This window comes from Scyliorhinus torazame, chromosome 14, assembly GCF_047496885.1.
Source record: "Scyliorhinus torazame isolate Kashiwa2021f chromosome 14, sScyTor2.1, whole genome shotgun sequence".
In the NCBI taxonomy this organism is placed as follows: Eukaryota; Metazoa; Chordata; class Chondrichthyes; order Carcharhiniformes; family Scyliorhinidae; genus Scyliorhinus; species Scyliorhinus torazame.
In genome coordinates, this window is record NC_092720.1 from 169623594 (window position 1) to 169650695 (window position 27102).

General features: G+C 42.9%; 1 protein-coding gene across 1 annotated transcript in view; it reads left to right on the top strand.

The window, feature by feature from the left end:
* LOC140390208 (uncharacterized) overlaps window positions 1-25641 on the top strand; it is a 238667-nt gene extending 213026 nt beyond the window's left edge. The window contains exon 5 of the mRNA XM_072475174.1: window positions 19106-25641. Coding sequence (XP_072331275.1) covers window positions 19106-22884 — 3779 coding nt within the window. The 3' untranslated portion in view covers window positions 22885-25641. The remainder of the gene's footprint in view (window positions 1-19105) is intronic.
* Window positions 25642-27102: the final 1461 nt, after the last annotated feature.

The window sequence follows — 27102 nt, forward strand, 5'->3', positions numbered from 1 at the left end:
AATCTCAGTAAGAACCATGTGATCCTCTCTATCAGATTCTATATTAATCTCAGTAAGAGCCGTGTGATCCTCTCTGTCAGATTCTATATTAATCTCAGTAAGAGCCGTGTGATCCTCTGTCAGATTCTATATTAATCTCTGTAAGAGCCGTGTGATTCTCTCTGTCAGATTCTATATTAATCTCAGTAAGAGCCGTGTGATCCTCTGTCAGATTCTATATTAATCTCAGTAAGAGACGTGTGATCCTCTCTGTCAGATTCTATATTAATCTCAGTAAGAGCCGTGTGATCCTCTGTCAGATTCTATATTAATCTCTGTAAGAGCCGTGTGATCCTCTCTGTCAGATTCTATATTAATCTCAGTAAGAGCCGTGTGATCCTCTGTCAGATTCTATATTAATCTCAGTAAGAGACGTGTGATCCTCTCTGTCAGACTCTATATTAATCTCAGTAAGAGACGTGTGATCCTCTCTGTCAGATTCTATATTAATCTCTGTAAGAGCCGTGTGATCCTCTCTGTCAGATTCTATATTAATCTCAGTAAGAGCCGTGTGATCCTCTGTCAGATTCTATATTAATCTCAGTAAGAGCCGTGTGATCCTCTGTCAGATTCTATATTAATCTCTGTAAGAGCCGTGTGATTCTCTCTGTCAGATTCTATATTAATCTCATTAAGAGCCGTGTGTTCCGCTCCGTCGGATTCTATATTAACCTCAGTAAGAGCCGTGTGATCCTCTCTGTCAGATTCTATATTAATCTCTGTAAGAGCCCTGTGATTCTCTCTGTCAGATTCTATATTAATCTCATTAAGAGCCGTGTGTTCCGCTCCGTCGGATTCTATATTAACCTCAGTAAGAGCCGTGTGATCCTCTCTGTCAGATTCTATATTAATCTCAGTAAGAGCCGTGTGATCCTCTCTGTCAGATTCTATATTAATCTCAGTAAGAGCCGTGTGATCCTCTCTGTGAGATTCTATATTAATCACAGTAAGAGCAGTGTGATCCTCTCTGTCAGATTCTATATTAATCTCCGTGAGAGCCGTGTGATCCTCTCTGTCAGATTCTATATTAATCTCAGTAAGAGCCGTGTGATCCTCACTGTCAGATTCTATATTAATCTCAGTAAGAGCCGTGTGATCCTCACTGTCAGATTCTATATTAATCTCTGTAAGAGCCCTGTGATTCTCTCTGTCAGATTCTATATTAATCTCAATAAGAGCCGTGTGATCCTCTCTGTCAGATTCTATATTAATCTCAGGAAGAGCCGTGTGATCCTCTCTGTCAGATTCTATATTAATCTCAGTAAGAGCCGTGTGATCCTCTCTGTCAGATTCTATATTAATCTCAGTAAGAGCCGTGTTAAACTCTCTGTCAGATTCTATATTAATCTCAGTAAGAGCCGTGTGATCCTCTCTGTCAGATTCTATATTAATCTAGGTAAGAGCCGTGTGATCCTCTCTGTCAGATTCTATATTAATCTCAGTAAGAGCCGTGTGACCCCCTCTGTCAGATTCTCTATAAACCTCAGTGAGAGCCGTGTGATCCACTCTGTCAGATTCTATATTAATCTCTGTCAGAGCCGTGTGAACCTCTCTGTCAGATTCTATATTAATCTCAGTAAGAGCCGTGTGATCCTCTCTGACAGATTCTATCTTAATCTCAGTAAGAGCCGTGTGATCCTCTCTGTCAGATTCTATATTAATCTCAGTAAGAGCCGTGTGACCCCCTCTGTCAGATTCTATATAAACCTCAGTGAGAGCCGTGTGATCCACTCTGTCAGATTCTATATTAATCTCATTAAGAGCCGTGTGTTCCTCTCTGTCAGATTCTATGTAAATCTCAGTGAGAACCGTGTGATCCACTCTGTCAGATTCTATATTAATCTCATTAAGAGCCGTGTCATCCTCTCTGTCAGATTCTATATTAATCTCAGTCAGAGCCGTGTGATCCTCTCTGTCAGATTCTATATTAATCTCAGTAAGAGCTGTGTGATCCTCTCTGTTAGATTCTATATTAATCTCAGTAAGAGCCGTGTGATCCTCTCTGTCAGATTCTATATTAATCTCATTAAGAGCCGTGTGATCCACTCTGTCTGATTCTATATTAATCTCAGTAAGAGCCGTGTGATCCTCTCTGTCAGATTCTATATTAATCTCATTAAGAGCCGTGTGATCCTCTCTGTCAGATTCTATATTAAACTCAGTAAGAGCCGTGTGATCCTCTCTGTCAGATTCTATATTAATCACAGTAAGAGCCGTGTGATCCTCTCAGTCAGATTCTATATTAATCTCAGTAAGAGCCGTGTGATCCTCTCTGTCAGATTCTATATTAATCTCATTAAGAGCCGTGTGATCCTCTCTGTCAGATTCTATATTAATCTCAGTAAGAGCCGTGTGATCCTCTCTGTCAGATTCTATATTAATCTCATTAAGAGCCGTGTGATCCACTCTGTCTGATTCTATATTAATCTCAGTAAGAGCCGTGTGATCCTCTCTGTCAGATTCTATATTAATCTCATTAAGAGCCGTGTGATCCTCTCTGTCAGATTCTATATTACACTCAGTAAGAGCCGTGTGATCCTCTCTGTCAGATTCTATATTAATCTCAGTAAGAGCCGTGTGAGCCTCTCTGTCAGATTCTATCATAATCTCAGTAAGAGCCGTGTGATCCTGTCTGCCAGATTCTATATTAATCTCTGTAAGAGCCGTGTGATCCACTCTGTCATATTCTATATTAATCACAGTAAGAGCCGTGTGATCCTCTCTGTCGGGTTCTATATTAATCTCAGTAAGAGCCGTGTGATCCTCTCAGTCAGATTCTATATTAATCTCAGTAAGAGCCGTGTGATCCTCTCTGTCAGATTCTATATTAATCTCAGTAAGAGCCGTGTGATCCTCTCTGTCAGATTCTATATTAATCTCAGTAAGAGCCGTGTGATCATCTCTGTCAGATTCTATATTAATCTCAGTAAGAGCCGTGTGATCATCTCTGTCAGATTCTATATTAATCTCAGTAAGAGCCGTGTGATCCTCTCTGTCAGATTCTATATTAATCTCTGTAAGAGCCCTGTGATTCTCTCTGTCAGATTCTATATTAATCTCATTAAGAGCCGTGTGTTCCGCTCTGTCGGATTCTATATTAACCTCAGTAAGAGCCGTGTGATCCTCTCTGTCAGATTCTATATTAATCTCAGTAAGAGCCGTGTGATCCTCTCTGTCAGATTCTATATTAATCTCAGTAAGAGCCGTGTGATCCTCTCTGTGAGATTCTATATTAATCACAGTAAGAGCAGTGTGATCCTCTCTGTCAGATTCTATATTAATCTCCGTGAGAGCCGTGTGATCCTCTCTGTCAGATTCTATATTAATCTCAGTAAGAGCCGTGTGATCCTCACTGTCAGATTCTATATTAATCTCAGTAAGAGCCGTGTGATCCTCACTGTCAGATTCTATATTAATCTCTGTAAGAGCCCTGTGATTCTCTCTGTCAGATTCTATATTAATCTCAATAAGAGCCGTGTGATCCTCTCTGTCAGATTCTATATTAATCTCAGGAAGAGCCGTGTGATCCTCTCTGTCAGATTCTATATTAATCTCAGTAAGAGCCGTGTGATCCTCTCTGTCAGATTCTATATTAATCTCAGTAAGAGCCGTGTTAAACTCTCTGTCAGATTCTATATTAATCTCAGTAAGAGCCGTGTGATCCTCTCTGTCAGATTCTATATTAATCTAGGTAAGAGCCGTGTGATCCTCTCTGTCAGATTCTATATTAATCTCAGTAAGAGCCGTGTGACCCCCTCTGTCAGATTCTCTATAAACCTCAGTGAGAGCCGTGTGATCCACTCTGTCAGATTCTGTATTAATCTCATTCAGAGCCGTGTGTTCCTCTCTGTCAGATTCTATATTAATCTCATTAAGAGCCGTGTGATCCTCTCTGTCAGATTCTATATTAATCTCTGTCAGAGCCGTGTGAACCTCTCTGTCAGATTCTATATTAATCTCAGTAAGAGCCGTGTGATCCTCTCTGACAGATTCTATCTTAATCTCAGTAAGAGCCGTGTGATCCTCTCTGTCAGATTCTATATTAATCTCAGTAAGAGCCGTGTGACCCCCTCTGTCAGATTCTATATAAACCTCAGTGAGAGTCGTGTGATCCACTCTGTCAGATTCTATATTAATCTCATTAAGAGCCGTGTGTTCCTCTCTGTCAGATTCTATGTAAATCTCAGTGAGAACCGTGTGATCCACTCTGTCAGATTCTATATTAATCTCATTAAGAGCCGTGTGATCCTCTCTGTCAGATTCTATATTAAACTCAGTAAGAGCCGTGTGATCCTCTCTGTCAGATTCTATATTAATCACAGTAAGAGCCGTGTGATCCTCTCAGTCAGATTCTATATTAATCTCAGTAAGAGCCGTGTGATCCTCTCTGTCAGATTCTATATTAATCTCATTAAGAGCCGTGTGATCCTCTCTGTCAGATTCTATATTAATCTCAGTAAGAGCCGTGTGATCCTCTCTGTCAGATTCTATATTAATCTCATTAAGAGCCGTGTGATCCACTCTGTCTGATTCTATATTAATCTCAGTGAGAGCCGTGTGATCCTCTCTGTCAGATTCTATATTAATCTCATTAAGAGCCGTGTGATCCTCTCTGTCAGATTCTATATTACACTCAGTAAGAGCCGTGTGATCCTCTCTGTCAGATTCTATATTAATCTCAGTAAGAGCCGTGTGAGCCTCTCTGTCAGATTCTATCATAATCTCAGTAAGAGCCGTGTGATCCTGTCTGCCAGATTCTATATTAATCTCTGTAAGAGCCGTGTGATCCACTCTGTCATATTCTATATTAATCACAGTAAGAGCCGTGTGATCCTCTCTGTCGGGTTCTATATTAATCTCAGTAAGAGCCGTGTGATCATCTCTGTCAGATTCTATATTAATCTCAGTAAGAGCCGTGTGTTCCTCACTGTCAGATTCTATATTAATCTCAGTAAGAGCCGTGTGACCCTCACTGTCAGATTCTATATTAATCTCTGGAAGAGCCCTGTGATTCTCTCTTTCAGATTCTATATTAATGTCATTAAGATCCGTGTGTTCCTCTCTGTCGGATTCTATATTAACCTCAGTAAGAGCCGTGTGATCCTCTCTGTCAGATTCTATATTAATCTCATTAAGAGCCGTGTAATCATCTCTGTCGGATTCTATATTAATCTCAGTAAGAGCCGTGTGATCCTCTCTGTCAGATTCTATATTAATCTCATTAAGAGCCATGTGATCCTCTCTGTCAGATTCTATATTAATCTCAGTGAGAGCCGTGTGATCCTCTCTGTCAGATTCTATATTAATCTCAGTAAGAGCCGTGTGATCCTCTCTGTCAGATTCTATATTTATCTCAGTAAGAGCTGTGTGATCCTCTCTGTCAGGTTCTATATTAATCTCAGTAAGAGCCGTGTGATCCTCTCTGTCAGATTCTATATTAATCACAGTAAGAGCAGTGTGATCCTCTCTGTCAGATTCTATATTAATCTCTGTGAGAGCCATGTGATCCTCTCTGTCAGATTCTATATTAACCTCATTAAGAGCCGTGTGACCCTCTCTGTCAGATTCTATATTAATCTCAGTAAGAGCCGTGTGACCCTCTCTGTCAGATTCTATATTAATCTCGGTAAGAGCCGTGTGATCCACTCTGTCAGATTCTATATTAATCTCAGTAAGAGCCGTGTGATCCTCTCTGTCAGATTCTATATTAATCTCAGTAAGAGCCGTGTCATCCTCTCTGTCAGATTCAATATTATTCTCTGTAAGAGCCGTGTGATCCTCTCTGTCAGATTCTATATTAATCTCAGTAAGAGCCGTGTGATCCTCTCTGTCAGATTCTATATTAATCTCAGTAAGAGCCGTGTGATCGTCTCTGTCAGATTCTATATTAATCTCCGTAAGAGCCTTGTGATCCTCTCTGTCAGATTCTATATTAATCTCTGTAAGAGCCGTGTGATCCCCTCTGTCAGATTCTATATTAATCTCTTTAAGAGCCGTGTGATCCTCTCTGTCAGATTCTATATTAATCTCTGTAAGAGCCGTGTGATCCTCACTGTCAGATTCTATATTAATCTCTGTAAGAGCCATGTGATCCTCTCTGTCAGATTCTATGTTAATCTCAGAAAGAGCCGTGTGATCCTCTCTGTCAGATTCTATATTAATCTCAGTAAGAGCCGTGTGATCCTCTCTGTCAGATTCTATGTTAATCTCAGTAAGAGCCGTGTGATCCTCTGTCAGATTCTATATTAATCTCAGTAAGAGCCGTGTGATCCTCTCTGTCAGATTCTATATTAATCTCTGTAAGAGCCGTGTGATCCTCTCTGTCAGATTCTACATTAATCTAATTAAGAGCCGTGTGATCCTCTCTGTAAGATTTATTTTAATCTCAAAAAGAGCCATGTGATTCTCTCTGTCAGATTCTATATTAATCTCAATAAGAGCCGTGTGATCCTCTCTGTCAGATTCTATATTAATCTCAGTAAGAGCCGTGTGATCCTCTCTGTCAGATTCTATATTAATCTCAGTGAGAGCCGTGTGATCCTCTCTGTCAGATTCTATATTAATCTCAGTAAGAGCCGTGTGATCCTCTCTGTCAGATTCTATATCAATCTCAATAAGAGCCGTGTGATCCTCTCTGTCAGATTCTATATTAATCTCAGTAAGAGCCGTGTGATTCTCTCTGTCAGATTCTATATTAATCTCAGTAAGAGCCGTGTGATCCTCTCTGTCAGATTCTATATTAATCTCAGTAAGAGCCGTGTGATCCTCTCTGTCAGATTCTATATTAAACTCAGTAAGAGCCGTGTGATCCTCTCTGTCAGATTCTATATTAATCTCAGTAAGAGCCGTGTGATCCTCTCTGTCAGATTCTATATTAATCTCAATAAGAGCCGTGTGATCCTCTCTGTCAGATTCTATATTAATCTCAGTAAGAGCCGTGTGATCCTCTCTGTCAGATTCTATATTAATCTCCGTGAGAGCCGTGTGATCCTCTCTGTCAGATTCTATATTAATCTCAATAAGAGCCGTGTGATCCTCTCTGTCAGATTCTATATTAATCTCTGTAAGAGCCGTGTGATCCTCTGTCAGATTCTATATTAATCTCAGTAAGAGCCGTGTGATCCTCTCTGTCAGATTCTATATTAATCTCTGTAAGAGCCGTGTGATCCTCTCTGTCAGATTCTATATTAATCTCAGTGAGAGCCGTGTGATCCTCTCTGTAAGATTTATTTTAATCTCAAAAAGAGCCATGTGATTCTCTCTGTCAGATTCTATATTAATCTCAATAAGAGCCGTGTGATCCTCACTGTCAGATTCTATATTAATCTCAGTGAGAGCCGTGTGATCCTCTCTGTCAGATTCTATATTAATCTCAGTAAGAGCCGTGTGATCCTCTCTGTCAGATTCTATATTAATCTCAGTAAGAGCCGTGTGATCCTCTCTGTCAGATTCTATATTAATCTCAGTAAGAGCCGTGTGATCCTCTCTGTCAGATTCTATATTAATCTCAATAAGAGCCGTGTGATCCTCTCTGTCAGATTCTATATTAATCTCAGTAAGAGCCGTGTGATCCTCTCTGTCAGATTCTATATTAATCTCAGTAAGAGCCGTGTGATCCTCTCTGTCAGATTCTATATTAATCTCAGTGAGAGCCGTGTGATCCTCTCTGTCAGATTCTATATTAATCTCCGTGAGAGCCGTGTGATCCTCTCTGTCAGATTCTATATTAATCTCAATAAGAGCCGTGTGATCCTCTCTGTCAGATTCTATATTAATCTCAGTGAGAGCCGTGTGATCCTCTCTGTCAGATTCTATATTAATCTCAGTAAGAGCCGTGTGATCCTCTCTGTCAGATTCTATATTAATCTCAGTGAGAGCCGTGTGATCCTCTCTGTCAGATTCTATATTAATCTCAGTAAGAGCCGTGTGATCCTCTCTGTCAGATTCTATATTAATCTCAATAAGAGCCGTGTGATCCTCTCTGTCAGATTCTATATTAATCTCAGTAAGAGCCGTGTGATCCTCTCTGTCAGATTCTATATTAATCTCAGTGAGAGCCGTGTGATCCTCTCTGTCAGACTCTATATTAATCTCAATAAGAGCCGTGTGATCCTCTCTGTCAGATTCTATATTAATCTCAGTAAGAGCCGTGTGATCCTCTCTGTCAGAATCTATATTAATCTCAATAAGAGCCGTGTGATCCTCTCTGTCAGATTCTATATTAATCTCAGTAAGAGCCGTGTGATCCTCTCTGTCAGATTCTATATTAATCTCAGTAAGAGTCGTGTGATCCTCTCTGTCAGATTCTATATTAATCTCAGTAAGAGCCGTGTGATCCTCTCTGTCAGAATCTATATTAATCTCAGTAAGAGTCGTGTGGTCCTCTCTGTCAGATTCTATATTAATCTCAGTAAGAGCCGTGTGATCCTCTCTGTCAGATTCTATATTAATCTCAGTAAGAGCCGTGTGATCCTCTCTGTCAGATTCTATATTAATCTCAGTAAGAGCCGTGTGTTCCTCTCTGTCAGATTCTATATAAATTTCAGTGAGAGCCGTGTGATCCACTCTGTCAGATTCTATATTAATCTCAGTAAGAGCCGTGTGATCCTCTCTGTCAGATTCTATATTAATCTCAGTAAGAGCCGTGTGTTCCTCTCTGTCAGATTCTATATTAATCTCAGTAAGAGCCGTGTGATCCTCTCTGTCAGATTCTATATTAATCTCAGTAAGAGCATTGTGATCCTCTCTGTCAGATTCTATATTAATCTCTGTAAGAGCCGTGTGATCCTCTCTGTCAGATTCTATATTAATCTCAGTAAGAGCCGTGTGATCCTCTCTGTCAGATTCTATATTAATCTCAGTAAGAGCCGTGGGATCCTCTCTGTCAGATTCTATATTAATCTCAGTAAGAGCCGTGTGTTCCTCTCTGTCAGATTCTATATTAATCTCAGTAAGAGCCGTGTGATTCTCTCTGTCAGATTCTATATTAATCTCAGTAAGAGCCGTGTGATTCTCTCTGTCAGATTCTATATTAATCTCAGTAAGAGCCGTGTGTTCCTCTCTGTCAGATTCTATATTAATCTCAGTTAGAGCCGTGTGATCCTCTCTGTCAGATTCTATATTAATCTCAGTAAGAGCCGTGTGATCCTCTCTGTCAGATTCTATATTAATCTCAGTAAGAGCCGTGTGATCCTCTCTGTCAGATTCTATATTAATCTCAGTAAGAGCCGTGTGATCCTCTCTGTCAGATTCTATATTAATCTCAGTAAGAGCCGTGTGATCCTCTCTGTCAGATTCTATATTAATCTCAGTAAGAGCCGTGTGATCCTCTCTGTCAGATTCTATATTAATCTCAGTTAGAGCCGTGTGATCCTCTCTGTCAGATTCTATATTAATCTCAGTAAGAGCCGTGTGATCCTCTCTGTCAGATTCTATATTAATCTCAGTAAGAGCCGTGTGATCCTCTCTGTCAGATTCTATATTAATCTCAGTAAGAGCCGTGTGATCCTCTCTGTCAGATTCTATATTAATCTCAGTGAGAGCCGTGTGATCCTCTCTGTCAGATTCTATATTAATCTCAGTAAGAGCCGTGTGATTCTCTCTGTCAGATTCTATATTAATCTCTGTAAGAGCCGTGTGATCCTCTCTGTTAGATTCTATATTAATCTCAGTGAGAGCCGTGTGATCCTCTCTGTCAGATTCTATATTAATCTCAGTAAGAGCCGTGTGATCCTCTCTGTTAGATTCTATATTAATCTCAGTGAGAGCCGTGTGATCCTCTCTGTCAGATTCTATATTAATCTCAGTTAGAGCCGTGTGATCCTCTCTGTCAGATTCTATATTAATCTCAGTGAGAGCCGTGTGATCCTCTCTGTCAGATTCTATATTAATCTCAGTGAGAGCCGTGTGATCCTCTCTGTCAGATTCTATATTAATCTCAGTAAGAGCCGTGTGATCCTCTCTGTCAGATTCTATATTAATCTCAGTAAGAGCCGTGTGATCCTCTCTGTCAGATTCTATATTAATCTCAGTAAGAGCCGTGTGATCCTCTCTGTCAAATTCTATATTAATCTCAGTAAGAGCCGTGTGATCCTCTCTGTCAGATTCTATATTAATCTCAGTCAGAGCCGTGTGATCCACTCTGTCAGATTCTATATTAATCTCAGTAAGAGCCGTGTGATCCTCACTGTCAGATTCTATATTAATCTCTGTAAGAGCCGTGTGATCCTCTCTGTCAGATTCTATATTAATCTCAGTAAGAGCCGTGTGATCCTCTCTGTCAGATTCTATATTAATCTCAGTTAGAGCCGTGTGATCCTCTCTGTCAGATTCTATATTAATCTCAGTAAGAGCCGTGTGATCCTCTCTGTCAGATTCTATAATAATTTCACTGAGAGCCGTGTGATCCTCTCTGTCAGATTCTATATTAATCTCAGTAAGAGCCGTGTGATCCTCTCTGTCAGATTCTATATTAATCTCAGTAAGAGCCGTGTGATCCTCTCTGTCAGATTCTATATTAATCTCAGTGAGAGCCGTGTGATCCTCTCTGTCAGATTCTATATTAATCTCAGTAAGAGCCGTGTGATCCTCTCTGTCAGATTCTATATTAATCTCATTAAGAGCCGTGTGATCCTCTCTGTCAGATTCTATATTAATCTCAGTAAGAGCCGTGTGATCCTCTCTGTCAGATTCTATATTAATCTCAGTGAGAGCCGTGTGATCCTCTCTGTCAGATTCTATATTAATCTCAGTAAGAGCCGTGTGATTCTCTCTGTCAGATTCTATATTAATCTCAGTAAGAGCCGTGTGATCCACTCTGTCAGATTTTATATTAATCACAGTAAGAGCCGTGTGATCCTCTCTGTCAGATTCTATATTAATCTCAGTAAGAGCCGTGTGATCCTCTCTGTCAGATTCTATATTAATCTCAGTAACAGCCGTGTGATCCTCTCTGTCAGATTCTATATTAATCTCAGTGAGAGCCGTGTGATCCTCTCTGTCAGATTCTATATTAATCTCAGTAAGAGCAGTGTGATTCTCTCTGTCAGATTCTATATTAATCTCAGTAAGAGCCGTGTGATCCTCTCTGTCAGATTCTATATTAATCTCAGTTAGAGCCGTGTGATCCTCTCTGTCAGATTCTATATTAATCTCAGTAAGAGCCGTGTGATCCTCTCTGTCAGATTCTATATTAATCTCAGTAAGAGCCGTGTGATCCTCACTGTCAGATTCTATATTAATCTCATTAAGAGCCGTGTGATCCTCTCTGTCAGAGTCTATATTAATCTCAGTAAGAGCCGTGTGATCCTCTCTGTCAGATTCTATATTAATCTCAGTAAGAGCCGTGTGATCCTCACTGTCAGATTCTATATTAATCTCATTAAGAGCCGTGTGATCCTCTCTGTCAGAGTCTATATTAATCTCATTAAGAGCCGTGTGATCCTCACTGTCAGATTCTATATTAATCTCTGTAAGAGCCGTGTGATCCTCTATGTCAGATTCTATATTAATCTCAGTAAGAGCCGTGTGATCCTCTCTGTCAGATTCTATATTAATCCCAGGAAGAGCCGTGTGATCCTCTCTGTCAGATTCAATATTAATCTCAGTAAGAGCCGTGTGATCCTCACTGTCAGATTCTATATTAATCTCTGTAAGAGTCGTGTGATCCTCTATGTCAGATTCTATATTAATCTCAGTAAGAGCCCTGTGATCCTCTATGTCAGATTCTATATTAATCTCAGTAAGAGCCGTGTGATCCTCTGTCAGATTCTATATTAATCTCAGTAAGAGCCGTGTGATCCTCACTGTCAGATTCTATATTAATCTCTGTAAGAGCCGTGTGATCCTCTATGTCAGATTCTATATTAATCTCAGTAAGAGCCGTGTGATCCTCTGTCAGATTCTATATTAATCTCAGTAAGAGCCGTGTGATTCTCTCTGTCAGATTCTATATTAATCTCAGTAAGAGCCGTGTGATCCTCTCTGTCAGATTCTATATTAATCCCAGGAAGAGCCGTGTGATCCTCTCTGTCAGATTCAATATTAATCTCAGTAAGAGCCGTGTCATCCTCTCTGTCAGATTCTATATTAATCTCAGTAAGAGCCGTGTGATCCTCACTGTCAGATTCTATATTAATCTCTGTAAGAGCCGTGTGATCCTCTATGTCAGATTCTATATTAATCTCAGTAAGAGCCGTGTGATCCTCTGTCAGATTCTATATTAATCTCAGTAAGAGCCGTGTGATCCTCTCTGTCAGATTCTATATTAATCCCAGGAAGAGCCGTGTGATCCTCTCTGTCAGATTCTATATTAATCTCAGTAAGAGCCGTGTGATCCTCTCTGTCAGATTCTATATTAATCCCAGGAAGAGCCGTGTGATCCTCACTGTCAGATTCTATATTAATCTCAGTAAGAGCCGTGTGATCCTCACTGTCAGATTATATATTAATCTCTGTAAGAGCCGTGTGATCCTCTATGTCAGATTCTATATTAATCTCAGTAAGAGCCCTGTGATTCTCTCTGTCAGATTCTATATTAATCTCAGTAAGAGCCGTGTGATCCTCTCTGTCAGATTCTATATTAATCCCAGGAAGAGCCGTGTGATCCTCTCTGTCAGATTCTATATTAATCTCAGTAACAGCCGTGTGATCCTCACTGTCAGATTCTATATTAAACTCAGTAAGAGCCGTGTGATCCTCTCTGTCATATTCTATATTAATCTCAGTAAGAGCCGTGTGATCCTCTCTGTCAGATTCTATATTAATCTCAGTAAGAGCCGTGTGATCCTCTCTGTCAGATTCTATATTAATCTCTGTAAGAGCCGTGTGATCCTCTCTGTCAGATTCTATATTAATCTCAGTAAGAGCCATGTGATCCTCTCTGTCAAATTCTATATTAATCTCTGTAAGAGCCGTGTGATCCTCTCTGTCAGATTCTATATTAATCTCAGTGAGAGCCGTGTGATCCTCTCTGTCAGATTCTATATTAATCTCAGTAAGAGCCGTGTGATCCTCTCTGTCAGATTCTATATTAATCACAGTAAGAGCCGTGTGATCCTCTCCGTCAGATTCTATATTAATCTCAGTAAGAGCCGTGTGATCCTCTCTGTCAGATTCTATATTAATCTCAGTAAGAGCCGTGTGATCCTCTCCGTCAGATTCTATATTAATCTCAGTAAGAGCCGTGTGATCCTCTCTGTCAGATTCTATATTAATCTCTGTAAGAGCCGTGTGATCCTCTCTGTCAGATTCTATATTAATCACAGTAAGAGCCGTGTGATCCTCTCCGTCAGATTCTATATTAATCTCAGTAAGAGCCGTGTGATCCTCTCTGTCAGATTCTATATTAATCTCAGTAAGAGCCGTGTGATTCTCTCTGTCAGGTTCTATATTAATCTCATTAAGAGCCGTGTGTTCCGCTCTGTCGGATTCTATATTAACCTCAGTAAGAGCCGTGTGATCCTCTCTGTCAGATTCTATATTAATCTCATTAAGAGCCGTGTGATCATCTCTGTCGGATTCTATATTAATCTCAGTAAGAGCCGTGTGATCCTCTCTGTCAGATTCTATATTAATCTCATTAAGAGCCGTGTGATCCTCTCTGTCAGATTCTCTTTTAATCTCAGTAAGAGCCGTGTGATCCTCTCTGTGAGATTCTATATTAATCACAGTAAGAGCAGTGTGATCCTCTCTGTCAGATTCTATATTAATCTCCGTGAGAGCCGTGTGATCCTCTCTGTCAGATTCTATATTAATCTCAGTAAGAGCCGTGTGATCCTCACTGTCAGATTCTATATTAATCTCAGTAAGAGCCGTGTGATCCTCACTGTCAGATTCTATATTAATCTCTGTAAGAGCCCTGTGATTCTCTCTGTCAGATTCTATATTAATCTCAATAAGATCCGTGTGATCCTCTCTGTCAGATTCTATATTAATCTCAGGAAGAGCCGTGTGATCCTCTCTGTCAGATTCTATATTAATCTCAGTAAGAGCCGTGTGATCCTCTCTGTCAGATTCTATATTAATCTCAGTAAGAGCCGTGTTAAACTCTCTGTCAGATTCTATATTAATCTCAGTAAGAGCCGTGTGATCCTCTCTGTTAGATTCTATATTAATCTAGGTAAGAGCCGTGTGATCCTCTCTGTCAGATTCTATATTAATCTCAGTAAGAGCCGTGTGACCCCCTCTGTCAGATTCTATATAAACCTCAGTGAGAGCCGTGTGATCCACTCTGTCAGATTCTATATTAATCTCATTCAGAGCCGTGTGTTCCTCTCTGTCAGATTCTATATAAATCTCAGTGAGAGCCGTGTGATCCACTCTGTCAGATTCTATATTAATCTCATTAAGAGCCGTGTGATCCTCTCTGTCAGATTCTATATTAATCTCAGTCAGAGCCGTGTGAACCTCTCTGTCAGATTCTATATTAATCTCAGTAAGAGCTGTGTGATCCTCTCTGTCAGATTCTATCTTAATCTCAGTAAGAGCCGTGTGATCCTCTCTGTCAGATTCTATATTAATCTCAGTAAGAGCCGTGTGACCCCCTCTGTCAGATTCTATATAAACCTCAGTGAGAGCCGTGTGATCCACTCTGTCAGATTCTATATTAATCTCATTAAGAGCCGTGTGTTCCTCTCTGTCAGATTCTATATAAATCTCAGTGAGAACCGTGTGATCCACTCTGTCAGATTCTATATTAATCTCATTAAGAGCCGTGTCATCCTCTCTGTCAGATTCTATATTAATCTTAGTCAGAGCCGTGTGTTCCTCTCTCTCAGATTCTATAGTAATTTCAGTAAGAGCCGTGTGATCCTCTCTGTCAGATTCTATATTAATCTCAGTAAGAGCCGTGTGATCCTCTCTGTCAGATTCTATACTAATCTCAGTAAGAGCCGTGTGATCCTCTCTGTCAGATTCTATATTAATCTCAGTAAGAGCTGTGTGATCCTCTCTGTCAGATTCTACATTAATCTCACGAAGAGCCGTGTGATCCTCTCTGTCAGATTCTATATTAATCTCATTAAGAGCCGTGTGATCCACTCTGTCTGATTCTATATTAATCTCAGTAAGAGCCGTGTGATCCTCTCTGTCAGATTCTATATTAATCTCATTAAGAGCCGTGTGATCCTCTCTGTCAGATTCTATATTAATCTCAGTAAGAGCCGTGTGATCCTCTCTGTCAGATTCTATATTAATCACAGTAAGAGCCGTGTGATCCTCTCTGTCAGATTCTATATTAATCTCCGTGAGAGCCGTGTGATCCTCTCTGTCAGATTCTATCATAATCTCAGTAAGAGCCGTGTGATCCTGTCTGCCAGATTCTATATTAATCTCTGTAAGAGCCGTGTGATCCACTCTGTCATATTCTATATTAATCACAGTAAGAGCCGTGTGATCCTCTCTGTCGGGTTCTATATTAATCTCAGTAAGAGCCGTGTGATCATCTCTGTCAGATTCTATATTAATCTCAGTAAGAGCCGTGTGTTCCTCACTGTCAGATTCTATATTAATCTCAGTAAGAGCCGTGTGACCCTCACTGTCAGATTCTATATTAATCTCTGTAAGAGCCCTGTGATTCTCTCTTTCAGATTCTATATTAATGTCATTAAGATCCGTGTGTTCCTCTCTGTCGGATTCTATATTAACCTCAGTAAGAGCCGTGTGATCCTCTCTGTCAGATTCTATATTAATCTCATTAAGAGCCGTGTGATCATCTCTGTTGGATTCTATATTAATCTCAGTAAGAGCCGTGTGATCCTCTCTGTCAGATTCTATATTAATCTCATTAAGAGCCATGTGATCCTCTCTGTCAGGTTCTATATTAATCTCAGTAAGAGCCGTGTGATCCTCTCTGTCAGATTCTATATTAATCACAGTAAGAGCAGTGTGATCCTCTCTGTCAGATTCTATATTAATCTCCGTGAGAGCCGTGTGATCCTCTCTGTCAGATTCTATATTAATCTCAGTAAGAGCCGTGTGATCCTCACTGTCAGATTGTATATTAATCTCAGTAAGAGCCGTGTGATCCTCACAGTCAGATTCTATATTAATCTCTGTAAGAGCCCTGTGATTCGCTCTGTCAGATTCTATATTAATCTCAATAAGAGCCGTGTGATCCTCTCTGTTTGATTCTATATTAATCTCAGTAAGAGCCGTGTGATCCTCTCTGTCAGATTCTATATTAATCTCAGTAAGAGCCGTGTGATCCTCTCTGTCAGATTCTATATCAATCTCAGTAAGAGCCGTGTGAACCTCTCTGTCAGATTCTATATTAATCTCAGTAAGAGCCGTGTGATCCTCTCTGTCAGATTCTATATTAATCTCAGTAAGAGCCGTGTGATCCTCTCTGTCTGATTCTATATTAATGTCAGTAAGAGCCGTGTGACCCCCTCTGTCAGATTCTATATAAACCTCAGTGAGAGCCGTGTGATCCACTCTGTCAGATTCTATATAAATCTCAGTGAGAGCCGTGTGATCCTCACTGTCAGATTCTATATTAATCTCAGTAAGAGCCGTGTGATCCTCACAGTCAGATTCTATATTAATCTCTGTAAGAGCCCTGTGATTCGCTCTGTCAGATTCTATATTAATCTCAATAAGAGCCGTGTGATCCTCTCTGTTTGATTCTATATTAATCTCAGTAAGAGCCGTGTGATCCTCTCTGTCAGATTCTATATTAATCTCAGTAAGAGCCGTGTGATCCTCTCTGTCAGATTCTATATTAATCTCAGTAAGAGCCGTGTGATCCTCTCTGTCAGATTCTATATTAATCTCAGTAAGAGCCGTGTGATCCTCTCTGTCAGATTCTATATTAATCTCAGTAAGAGCCCTGTGATCCTCTCTGTCAGATTCTATATTAATCTCAGTAAGAGCCGTGTGATCCTCTCTGTCAGATTCTATATTAATCTCAGTAAGAGCCGTGTGATCCTCTCTGTCAGATTCTATATTAATGTCAGTAAGAGCCGTGTGACCCCCTCTGTCAGATTCTATATAAACCTCAGTGAGAGCCGTGTGATCCACTCTGTCAGATTCTATATAAATCTCAGTGAGAGCCGTGTGATCCTCACTGTCAGATTCTATATTAATCTCAGTAAGAGCCGTGTGATCCTCACAGTCAGATTCTATATTAATCTCTGTAAGAGCCCTGTGATTCGCTCTGTCAGATTCTATATTAATCTCAATAAGAGCCGTGTGATCCTCTCTGTTTGATTCTATATTAATCTCAGTAAGAGCCGTGTGAACCTCTCTGTCAGATTCTATATTAATCTCAGTAAGAGCCGTGTGATCCTCTCTGTCAGATTCTATATTAATCTCAGTAAGAGCCGTGTGATCCTCTCTGTCAGATTCTATATTAATCTCAGTAAGAGCCGTGTGATCCTCTCTGTCAGATTCTATATTAATCTCAGTAAGAGCCCTGTGATCCTCTCTGTCAGATTCTATATTAATCTCAGTAAGAGCCGTGTGAACCTCTCTGTCAGATTCTATATTAATCTCAGTAAGAGCCGTGTGATCCTCTCTGTCAGATTCTATATTAATCTCAGTAAGAGCCCTGTGATCCTCTCTGTCAGATTCTATATTAATGTCAGTAAGAGCCGTGTGACCCCCTCTGTCAGATTCTATATAAACCTCAGTGAGAGCCGTGTGGTCCACTATGTCAGATTCTATATTAGTCTCATTAAGAGCCGTGTGTTCCTCTCTGTCAGATTCTATATAAATCTCAGTGAGAGCCGTGTGATCCACTCTGTCAGATTCTATATTAATCTCATTAAGAGCCGTGTGATCCTCTCTGTCAGATTCTATATTAATCTCAGTCAGAGCCGTGTGAACCTCTCTGTCAGATTCTATATTAATCTCAGTAAGAGCCGTGTGATCCTCTCTGTCAGATTCTATCTTAATCTCAGTAAGAGCCGTGTGATCCTCTCTGTCAGATTCTATATTAATCTCAGTCAGAGCCGTGTGACCCCCTCTGTCAGATTCCATATAAATCTCAGTGAGAGCCGTGTGATCCTCTCTGTCAGATTCTATATTAATCTCAGTAAGAGCCGTGTGATCCTCTCTGTCAGATTCTATACTAATCTCAGTAAGAGCCGTGTGATCCTCTCTGTCAGATTCTATATAAATGTCAGTGAGAGCCGTACGATCCTCTCTGTCAGATTCTATATTAATCTCAGTGAGAGCCGTGTGATCCTCTCTGTCAGATTCTATATTAATCTCAGTAAGAGCCGTGTGATCCTCTCTGTCAGATTCTATATTAGTCTCAGTAAGAGCCGTGTGATCCTCTCTGTCAGATTCTATATTAATGTCAGTAAGAGCCGTGTGATCCTCTCTGTCAGATTCTATATTAATCTCAGTAAGAGCCGTGTGATCCTCTCTGTCAGATTCTATATTATTCTCAGTAAGAGCCGTGTGATCCTCTCTTTCAGATTCTATATTAATCTCTGTAAGAACCGTGTGATCCTCACTGTCAGATTCTATATTAATCTCAGTAAGAGCCGTGTGATCCTCTCTGTCAGATTCTATATTAATCTCAGTAAGAGCCGTGTGATCCTCTCTGTCAGATTCTATATTAATCTCAGTAAGAGCCGTGTGATCCTCTCTGTCAGATTCTATATTAATCTCAGTCAGAGCCGTGTGATCCTCTCTGTCAGATTCTATATTAATCTCAGTCAGAGCCGTGTGATCATCTCTGTCAGATTCTATATTAATTTCTGTAAAAGCCGTGTGATCCTCTCCGTAGATTCTATATTAATGGCTGGAATTCTCTGGCTTTTGTGCTTCTGATTCTCCCCCAGTGGCACACACCCACCCTTGGATTCCCCTAATGCATGGGGTGGCTTTAATGGGAAATTGTTTTAAAGAACGCCAGGAGTAAGGAGTCCTGCTACCCGCGAACGGCACGTCTTTGAGCAAAACACAGTTGGTGGCCTGGAGTACCAGCCAACTGCTAGTATCTGTAACAGCCATCTGATCCTGACTATCAGTTTCTCCATTAAGTCCTGCAGTTGAATGGTTATGTTTAATTCTCTACTATCAATATTAAGCTTTTATTGTTATTTTTCTGCTGCAGGAGTTACGTTGTATGATGTAGAGAGACAACAATCCCAGGGACAATTTCAGCCTAATACTGAGACTCACATCATTGCATCTGACTCTATTGAGATGAAAACCTTTGCACTCAATTTGAATGCATCACTGAAAGCAAGTTTCTTGTGTGGATTAGTAGAGGTGAAAGGATCAGCGAAATATCTCAATGACACAAAGAGATCGAAGCGACAGGCCCGAGTGACCCTTCAATACCGAACAACAACCAGGTTTGAGCAGCTGACAATGAGCCACTTAGGGAGGCAGAATGTAACCCACCCAGATGTGTTTGATCAGGGAACAGCAACTCACGTGGTGACAGCAGTGCTGTACGGAGCTCAGGCTTTCTTTGTGTTTGATCAAGAGGTCTCTGCAACACAGAACCTGCAGGATATTCAGGATAACCTGGAAGAGATGATTGAAGAAATTCCTAAGATTGCAATCGAGGGTCAGGCCTCCCTAAAAATGACAGATAAAGGGAAACCAATTGCCCATAAATTTAGCTGCACCTTTTATGGGGATTTCTCCCTGGAAAACAATCCCACCACATTCCAAGATGCCATTAACATCTACCGAGCCCTCCCAAAGTTACTGGGACGGGATGGAGAGCACGCAGTGCCCATGAGAGTCTGGCTCTACCCACTCAACAAACTGGACTCCAAAGCTGCTCAGCTGGTACGAGACATCAGTGTCGGACTGGTCAATCGCTGCCAGTCTGTGCTGGAGCAGCTCAATGAGGCAGTGATGAGATGCAATGATATGATGAGAGACAGTGTCACTGCTCAATTTCCAGAGATTGGGAACAGGATAATGAAATTCCGAGAGCTGTGTCTGGAGTACAAACTGGTTTTCCAGAAGACTTTAGCCAGATTGTTACCATCTATCCGTGGAGGTGGGGAGGAGGAGGGGTCACTGGTGGATATTCTGAAGAACAAGGAACAGTCACCATTCAAACACCAGTCACTGATCAAATGGCTGGATGACCAGGAGCAGGAAATGAATGTGGTGAGATCTTATCTCTCGATATTGACAGATATACACGTCGTGAAATCAAGGAGTGAGTTGGATAGAGAAGTGTTGGATTCACAGACAGAGTATGTGGTCTGCTTCTCATTCACATCACTGCATCAAGAGGATTTCTATCTGTCAGAAGCAGACAGTTACCTACAATCTCACACAGCTGAGAAAATGCAGATACCAAATCCTGCTAACCGGGTTAGTGCAGAACATCACACCCAGCAGTGGTTTAACTCAGTGTCTGTATCCCAGAAGATGTGGGAGCGCTCCCGCTTATTCCTGGATTTTTCCACAGCCAACAGAACACGAGGGAAAACAAAGTTCATTGTTGCTTCTGTGCAGGATGACAGTAATGTGGGAGCATCGATTTACCTGTATGAGAGAGGGATTGTGGTCAGTCACTGCTTCGAACCCCCGTCACAGCCGGAGAGACCTGTGGTTAGTGGAACAACACATGACAGTGTGACCCTCCAATTCCAGCCACCGAGATACGGTGCCGGTGAGATTGTTGGGTACAGGGTGGAGTACCGAGCTACTCAACAGGAGGAATGGACAGCTGTTGGTACATCCAATAAATCCTTCACAATATTCGGGTTACAGCCACACCGGGAGTATCAGTTCAAACACAGAGCAGTGACCAAGGCCGGGGTCAGCACGGTCAGTGAGAGTTACAGTGTCACCACATTTCCTACAAGTCCATCTGCTGGTATAAAGGATGACATAAACATGTTTGCTGCAACACCCAACACGTCCAAACAAATTGAGATTGGAGCTGGTGTTCAGAACAGGAAGTCATTTGGAGAAGAAAAATTCAGCAAAATGAATGAAATAAGGGATGAATTAAAGACAATAGACAGCGAATGTCGTTATACTTCAGAGAGATTGAAACCCAAGACATCCTACAGAGTTCGAGTGTCTGCTGTCTGTGGAGAAAGAGGTTCTAGTGAACCAAGTGATGAGGTTTTAATAGAAACAGAAAATAAACCAAAGAGACTGGATGAGAAACTTTGCAGAGAAAGTACATTAACAGCCAATGGGAACCCTTCCATTTACACCCTCCCCTTAGAGAAGAAGATACTTGACAAGGATGGACACCGTGTAAAATGCTCCTTCGGAAAACCGATCACAACCAACAGTGTCAGGACAATTCTGGTTCTTGGAGCAACAGGAGCAGGAAAAACAACCCTCATCAACAGAATGATCAACTACATCCTGGGTGTGAAATGGGAGGACAATTTCAGATATAAATTAATAGATGAAGGGACAGGAAGATCCCAGGCTGAAAGTCAGACATCCTCAATCACTGCCTATGAACTCCACCATCGAGAAGGATTCCAGATTGATTACTCTCTCACTATCATTGACACACCGGGATTCGGAGATACCAGGGGGATAACCCGAGATAAACTGATCACTGACCAGATCCGAGAGTTCTTTACTTCCCCAGAAGGTGTTGATCAGATCGATGCCGTGTGTTTTGTTGCTCAAGCCTCATTGGCTCGTCTGACTCATACTCAGAAATATGTCTTTGATTCAATTCTTTCCATTTTTGGTAAAGATATTGCTGAGAATATCCAAATCCTGGTGACATTTGCAGATGGGAACGTTCCCCCTGTTCTGGAGGCCATCAATGTTGCTGAGGTACCGTGTCCCAAAGATAAGAAAGGTTTTCCAGTTCACTTCAAATTCAACAATTCAGCCGTATTTGCTCAAAGTTCAGCTTCTGGAAACTCTGCCAACAAGAGGAGTCCTGATGGTAGCGATGAGGAGGAAGAGGAGAATTATGATGATAACTTTGCTGAAATGTTCTGGGAGATGGGATCAAAAAGCATGAATAAGTTATTTGCTGGTCTGAGAAATATGGAAACAAAGAGTTTACTCTTAACAAAGGAGGTCCTGAGGGAGCGTCAGCAGCTGGAGGCTGCGATCGCGGGATTACAGCCTCAGATCACAGCAGGTCTGACAAAACTTCAGGAGATCAGGAAGACAGAACAAGCTTTGAACCAATGTGAGGATGATCTGGATGCAAATAAAGATTTTGAATATGAAGTTGATGTCATAATTGCGAAAGAGATAGATATCAGTGGGAGCAGTAACTACGCAAACAACTGTCAGAAATGTCACTTCACCTGTCACTATCCCTGTAGGTTTGCTCAATATGTTAAAAGACTTTGTGATGTAATGACCTGGAGTGGATACTGCACAGTCTGTCCCAATAAATGTAAATCTGCCGATCACTGTCACCAAAAGTACAAATTTGAATATGAAATCAGAAAGGTGAAGAGATCATATATTGAGCTGAAGGAAAAGTATGAAAAGATGTCTGGTGAAAAGATGAACCAGCTGAAAATAATGGGGGAACTTCAGCAGGAATTGGATGATGTTCAGGATGAAGTCCTTGAGCTGATTGAACAAGCATCGCAGAGCTTTGCAAGACTTGACGAAATTGCTCTCCGACCAAACCCATTATCAACCCCAGCTTGCATCGAGCTGCTGATTCAAACTGAGGAAGAGAAGGCTAAACCTGGGTTCATGGAGAGAGTCCAGTTGCTGAATCAAGTCAAGAAACAGGCTGAGATAATGGCAAAAGTAGCTGGGAAAGAGGAGCTGTTACCAGATGAATTGAAGGAATATCAAGCTGGAAAGAAAAGGAAAAAGGGCAGAACAGGCGTTAAAGGAAAGATGTGTAAAGCACTCCATTGGATCAATCGTCAAGGCAATCGTCAAGGCAATGTTTATCCAAAGTAATATCATCCAGCAGTTTTAAATATGTGAAGCAGCTGTTCCACCTATTTATAAGACCTAAAGATGTAGAACAGAAGTAGGCCACTTGGCCCATCGAGTCTGCTGCACCATCAATTGAGATCATGGCTGATCTGATATAATCCTCAACTCCATTTTCCTGCCTTATCCCCATAACCCTTGATTCATTTACTGATTAGAAATCTGATCTTGGTTGATCATTTAAGCTTTTACTTTACGGTTTTGGCGATCTCTATCCAGCTGTTTCCTATATGGAGAAACACGCTTCTCTCCACTGATAAACTAATGCCTCATTCTATTTCACTGATTGAACTAACTCTATCAAGAGGTTTCCAAGTTGATAGTTTAATTCTGAATTTTGGTGAACTTTAGGGTGGCTAATTTGAAGGAATGATAATTCTTGCCTCTCTTCATGATGCTGCGATAATCATTTTGAACTTAATGCAGGGGAAGGGAGCTGAAAATTAAGAGTTTGAATGGGTCAGCAAGTAGTCATGTTTATGTTTATGATTTATCATTAACATTACAAGGCCCTGTAACGATTGAATTTTAGTTTGACTACTTTACAATTTCCTATTCCTCAAAGCTTTTTATTCACAAAATAAAATTATTCTTTGGATTTGTTGGTTAAATTGATAAACCCACCTTGTAAATTGTCAAATAGATGTTTGTCTTCAGGTGATCTCATACCACAGACCTTTGATGGCTCCTTTCTGATGACAACAGTCCACGATTGGCTTATTTTCACCCCCCTCCTGCCCAACATCATAGGAAGGTCCCAAGTTTGACCAATCTCCTCTTCAATCTACTTGCTTCAGCGATGTCCATCTGTTCCAGTCTACGTGTAGTTTTATCCCAAAGGAAAGGCCCAATATCCCTGGTTCCATCAAGCAACCATTATGTAAGGATGTTTACAAACTGCTGAATTTTGACTTATTCAATGATATTCTAAACAAACAGCAATCATCAGTTACATCGGGCGCGATTCTCCCAAAAAAATTCATTTGTGGCGGGTTTTTCAGGGAGTTCCCCCCGCTATTCAATGACACCGTCACTTTTTTTGGACCCTGGGAGCTTCTCACTTGGTTAGCCCACACTTAGGGTGCGATTCTCCCACAAAGATTTCTAAGTGTGGCAGCAAGTGGGACCTGCTGTGAGCTTTCCGGCACTTGACCTGGTGAGGCCGACAACGCTATTCAACGTTAACTGGTCCACTTAATGAAGCCCCAAGGGCTTCTCGCTGCAAATGAAGGCCCGCTAGCCAATTCGCCAGCACCGTGATCGCTATCCCGTTGCCAAGAAGGTCGAACAGCACTTAAGCTGCACTTCCTCAGCCAACCCCAGCCAGCTCGCACCAGGAGACTGGCCCAAGATTTGGAGATGCAGATCTGGGCAGTGGAGGCCAGGAGGGATGTCCTGTTCCCCTGAGGGTCTCGGAGGGTCAGCCCAGGGCAGCCAGTGCTGCCTGGGACGAGGTAGAGGCAACTACGAGCTCCATGTGTTGACCATGAGGACTGGCCTCGAAAGCTCAATGACCTACACCGGGCAGCATGAGTGAGTAGACACCACCCCCGGTCTTCTGAGACATCTCCACCCCCTCATGAGCATCCACTCCCAACTCTCCATGCGAACCCCCAACCGTCCCCCCACCACCCCCTTCCTTCAACCCTCCCGCAGCCCTTCCATCACATCCCCCCATCTCCCCACCACTGTGCACCATGCGTGTGGCTAATGATACCCTCTCTGTGTTTCCTCAGGAAAAGCTTTCCCACAATCGCCAGGAGAGGGCCCAGACTGGCGGTGGTGTGCCGGACTTAAGAATCCTCGCCTCCTTCGAGGAGCGTGCCGTGGAGATGGCTCCCGAGGAGGGCTGCTGGATCCCAGGACCCAGCTGGGTCCCAGCCTGATGCTGAGCCTGTGGAAGAGGTCATCTCAGACCTGATGGAGATGGCCATGACTTTCAGAGGGTGATGCCAGCAACACTCCAGCAGGTCCATTGCCACTTGGAAGACTCCCAGAGGCCAACACTGCTAGGGTGGTGACCACAGTGGAGAGTCTGGTGCACGATTTTGGCTCCATTAGTGAAGGTGTCCAAGGCGACAAGCAGTCGGTGATGGCGGAGGGTCTCGACAGAATGTCTGCCTCGCTGGGGGATGTAACGCAATACCGAGCTGACCTTGATGAGGTTCTGCGGGACATGTACAGCTCCCATATGGGCATGGATGAGACACGGCGGCGTTTGCCCAGTCGCAGGTGGGCTTTGCCAAAGCGCTGCAGAGCATGGCCCAGTCACTGAGGAGCATTTGCCAAGGGTGTCAAAACGATGGTTCAGACATTGGGGAGCCGCCAGGCCTGGCATAGCCAGATGATGCAGGGACAGTCGGGGCTCGAACCGGCTGCCACTCCGTCCTAAGGTGAACCCCAGGGCCCTTTGGGCACAGAGCAGGAGGAGGGAGCGCCAGGTGCCAACCCGGAGCCATCCCATGGAGTTCCACCCCTCTGATGAGGCCGCGTCTCACAGTCAGCATACGGGACAGGGCGGCGCGGCTGTGCATGTACCGCTGACAAGTGATCCGGGGCCCTCTGGCCTCAGGTCCCCCCATGATGCCCGCCAGGGGCATCAAAGGCCATGGGACATGGTAAGCAGCTGGCTTCCTTCACCTCAGACTGCGTCCTGGGGACACACTTCGATGTAATGGTAGAGCTAGGTAGGTTAAGCACATCAAGGATCATTGAGGGCACTGGGAGAAGGGGGATGGGGAGGGGGGTAGGTAGGGGGTAAGGAGGAGGGTGGGGGGGGGAAAATTGGGAATTGTAAAACACAATAAAGACCCTTGAGCACGACAAGTATGCCACCTCTGTCACTTTCGTCCACAACACGGGCAGACCTCTGAACCTATCGCCCATCTCTTTCGGCATTCCCCTCCCCGTTCCCGGGCACACCAAGTGCAGGTGATGGGTGTGAGCGAGCACTCAGCAGACAGGCAGGGGTTTAACTATGGCATAGATTGAGGAGCACCAGTGCTCAGCTCCCTGTGGGTTATCATCACCCCCATGTCCTCGACAGTGACCTGCTGATGGTGCCGACGCAGTCCCAGCACCCTGGAGTGGAGTTACACAGACCCTGGGAGAATGGGAAATGGGAGTGGGGGGGGGGGGGGGGGGGGTGGTGACGGATAAGGCCATGTCCTATGTAAAGTAGGTTAGTATGAGGGCCACCCTGGATCTCTGGGCTTGCCAGACTTTCGCTGCTTCCCCTGTCCTGCAGCTTCCGGCTGGTCCTCCGGTTGCTCCCTGACCTCGTTCTCCAGCCCCTGCTGGCCCGATGCCGCCTCATCGTCCTCGTCCTCATCCTTGATCTCCTCCTCCTTCTCCTCCTCGGAGGTGGCCACATGTTCTTCATTACCAACCTCCAGCCCGTCGCCCCAGTGCTGTGCGATATTGTGGAGGGCACAGCAGACTGCCACAAAGCGGGCAGTCCTCCTGGTGGTGTACTGTAGGGCACCACTGGAGTGGTCAAGGCATCGGAACCGCATCTCGAGGAGTCTGAGTCACAGTTCAATCACAGCCCGGGTGGCCACATGGGCCTTGTTGTATCGGGTCTCCACTTCCATCTACGGCCTTTTTACTAGCGTCACTAGCCATGTCCCCACTGGGTACCCCTTATCCCCAAGAGCCAGCCGTCCATCCTGGGGTGCTCCTCAAAGAGGCCGGGGATGGCCGACTGCCCCAGGATGTATCTGTTGTGGGCACTGCGATGGCGGAGAAAACTCCACCCCGTGCATCCTATTGGCCTTGGTCCATGTCAAAGTAGTTTGCCGCCTGGGCATAGAGGATATCTGTGACCTGTCGGACGCACATGTGGGCTGTGGCCTGTAAGATACCACACAGGCCCCCGCGAGAGCACTGGAATGATCCCGAGGCGTAAAGGTTCAGGGTTGCCGTGACCTTGATGGCCACCGGGAGCAGGTGTCTCCTCCTCCATGTGGTGCCAAGTCCGTGAGTCTGTTAGTGACCAGTGAAGCCTGTATACACTGGGCCATCGTGGGACTCCCCCTCTGGGTCCCTCCCTTGCCTGATGGGCTGCTGGGTCCTCATGGTATGGGGCAGGTCCGGCACATGGTTCCTCGCCTTGAGTATCTGCTGATGTTGCTGCTGCTGTCTCTGGCATCTGGCTCCCCGGGCAACCAGCAGCACCACTAG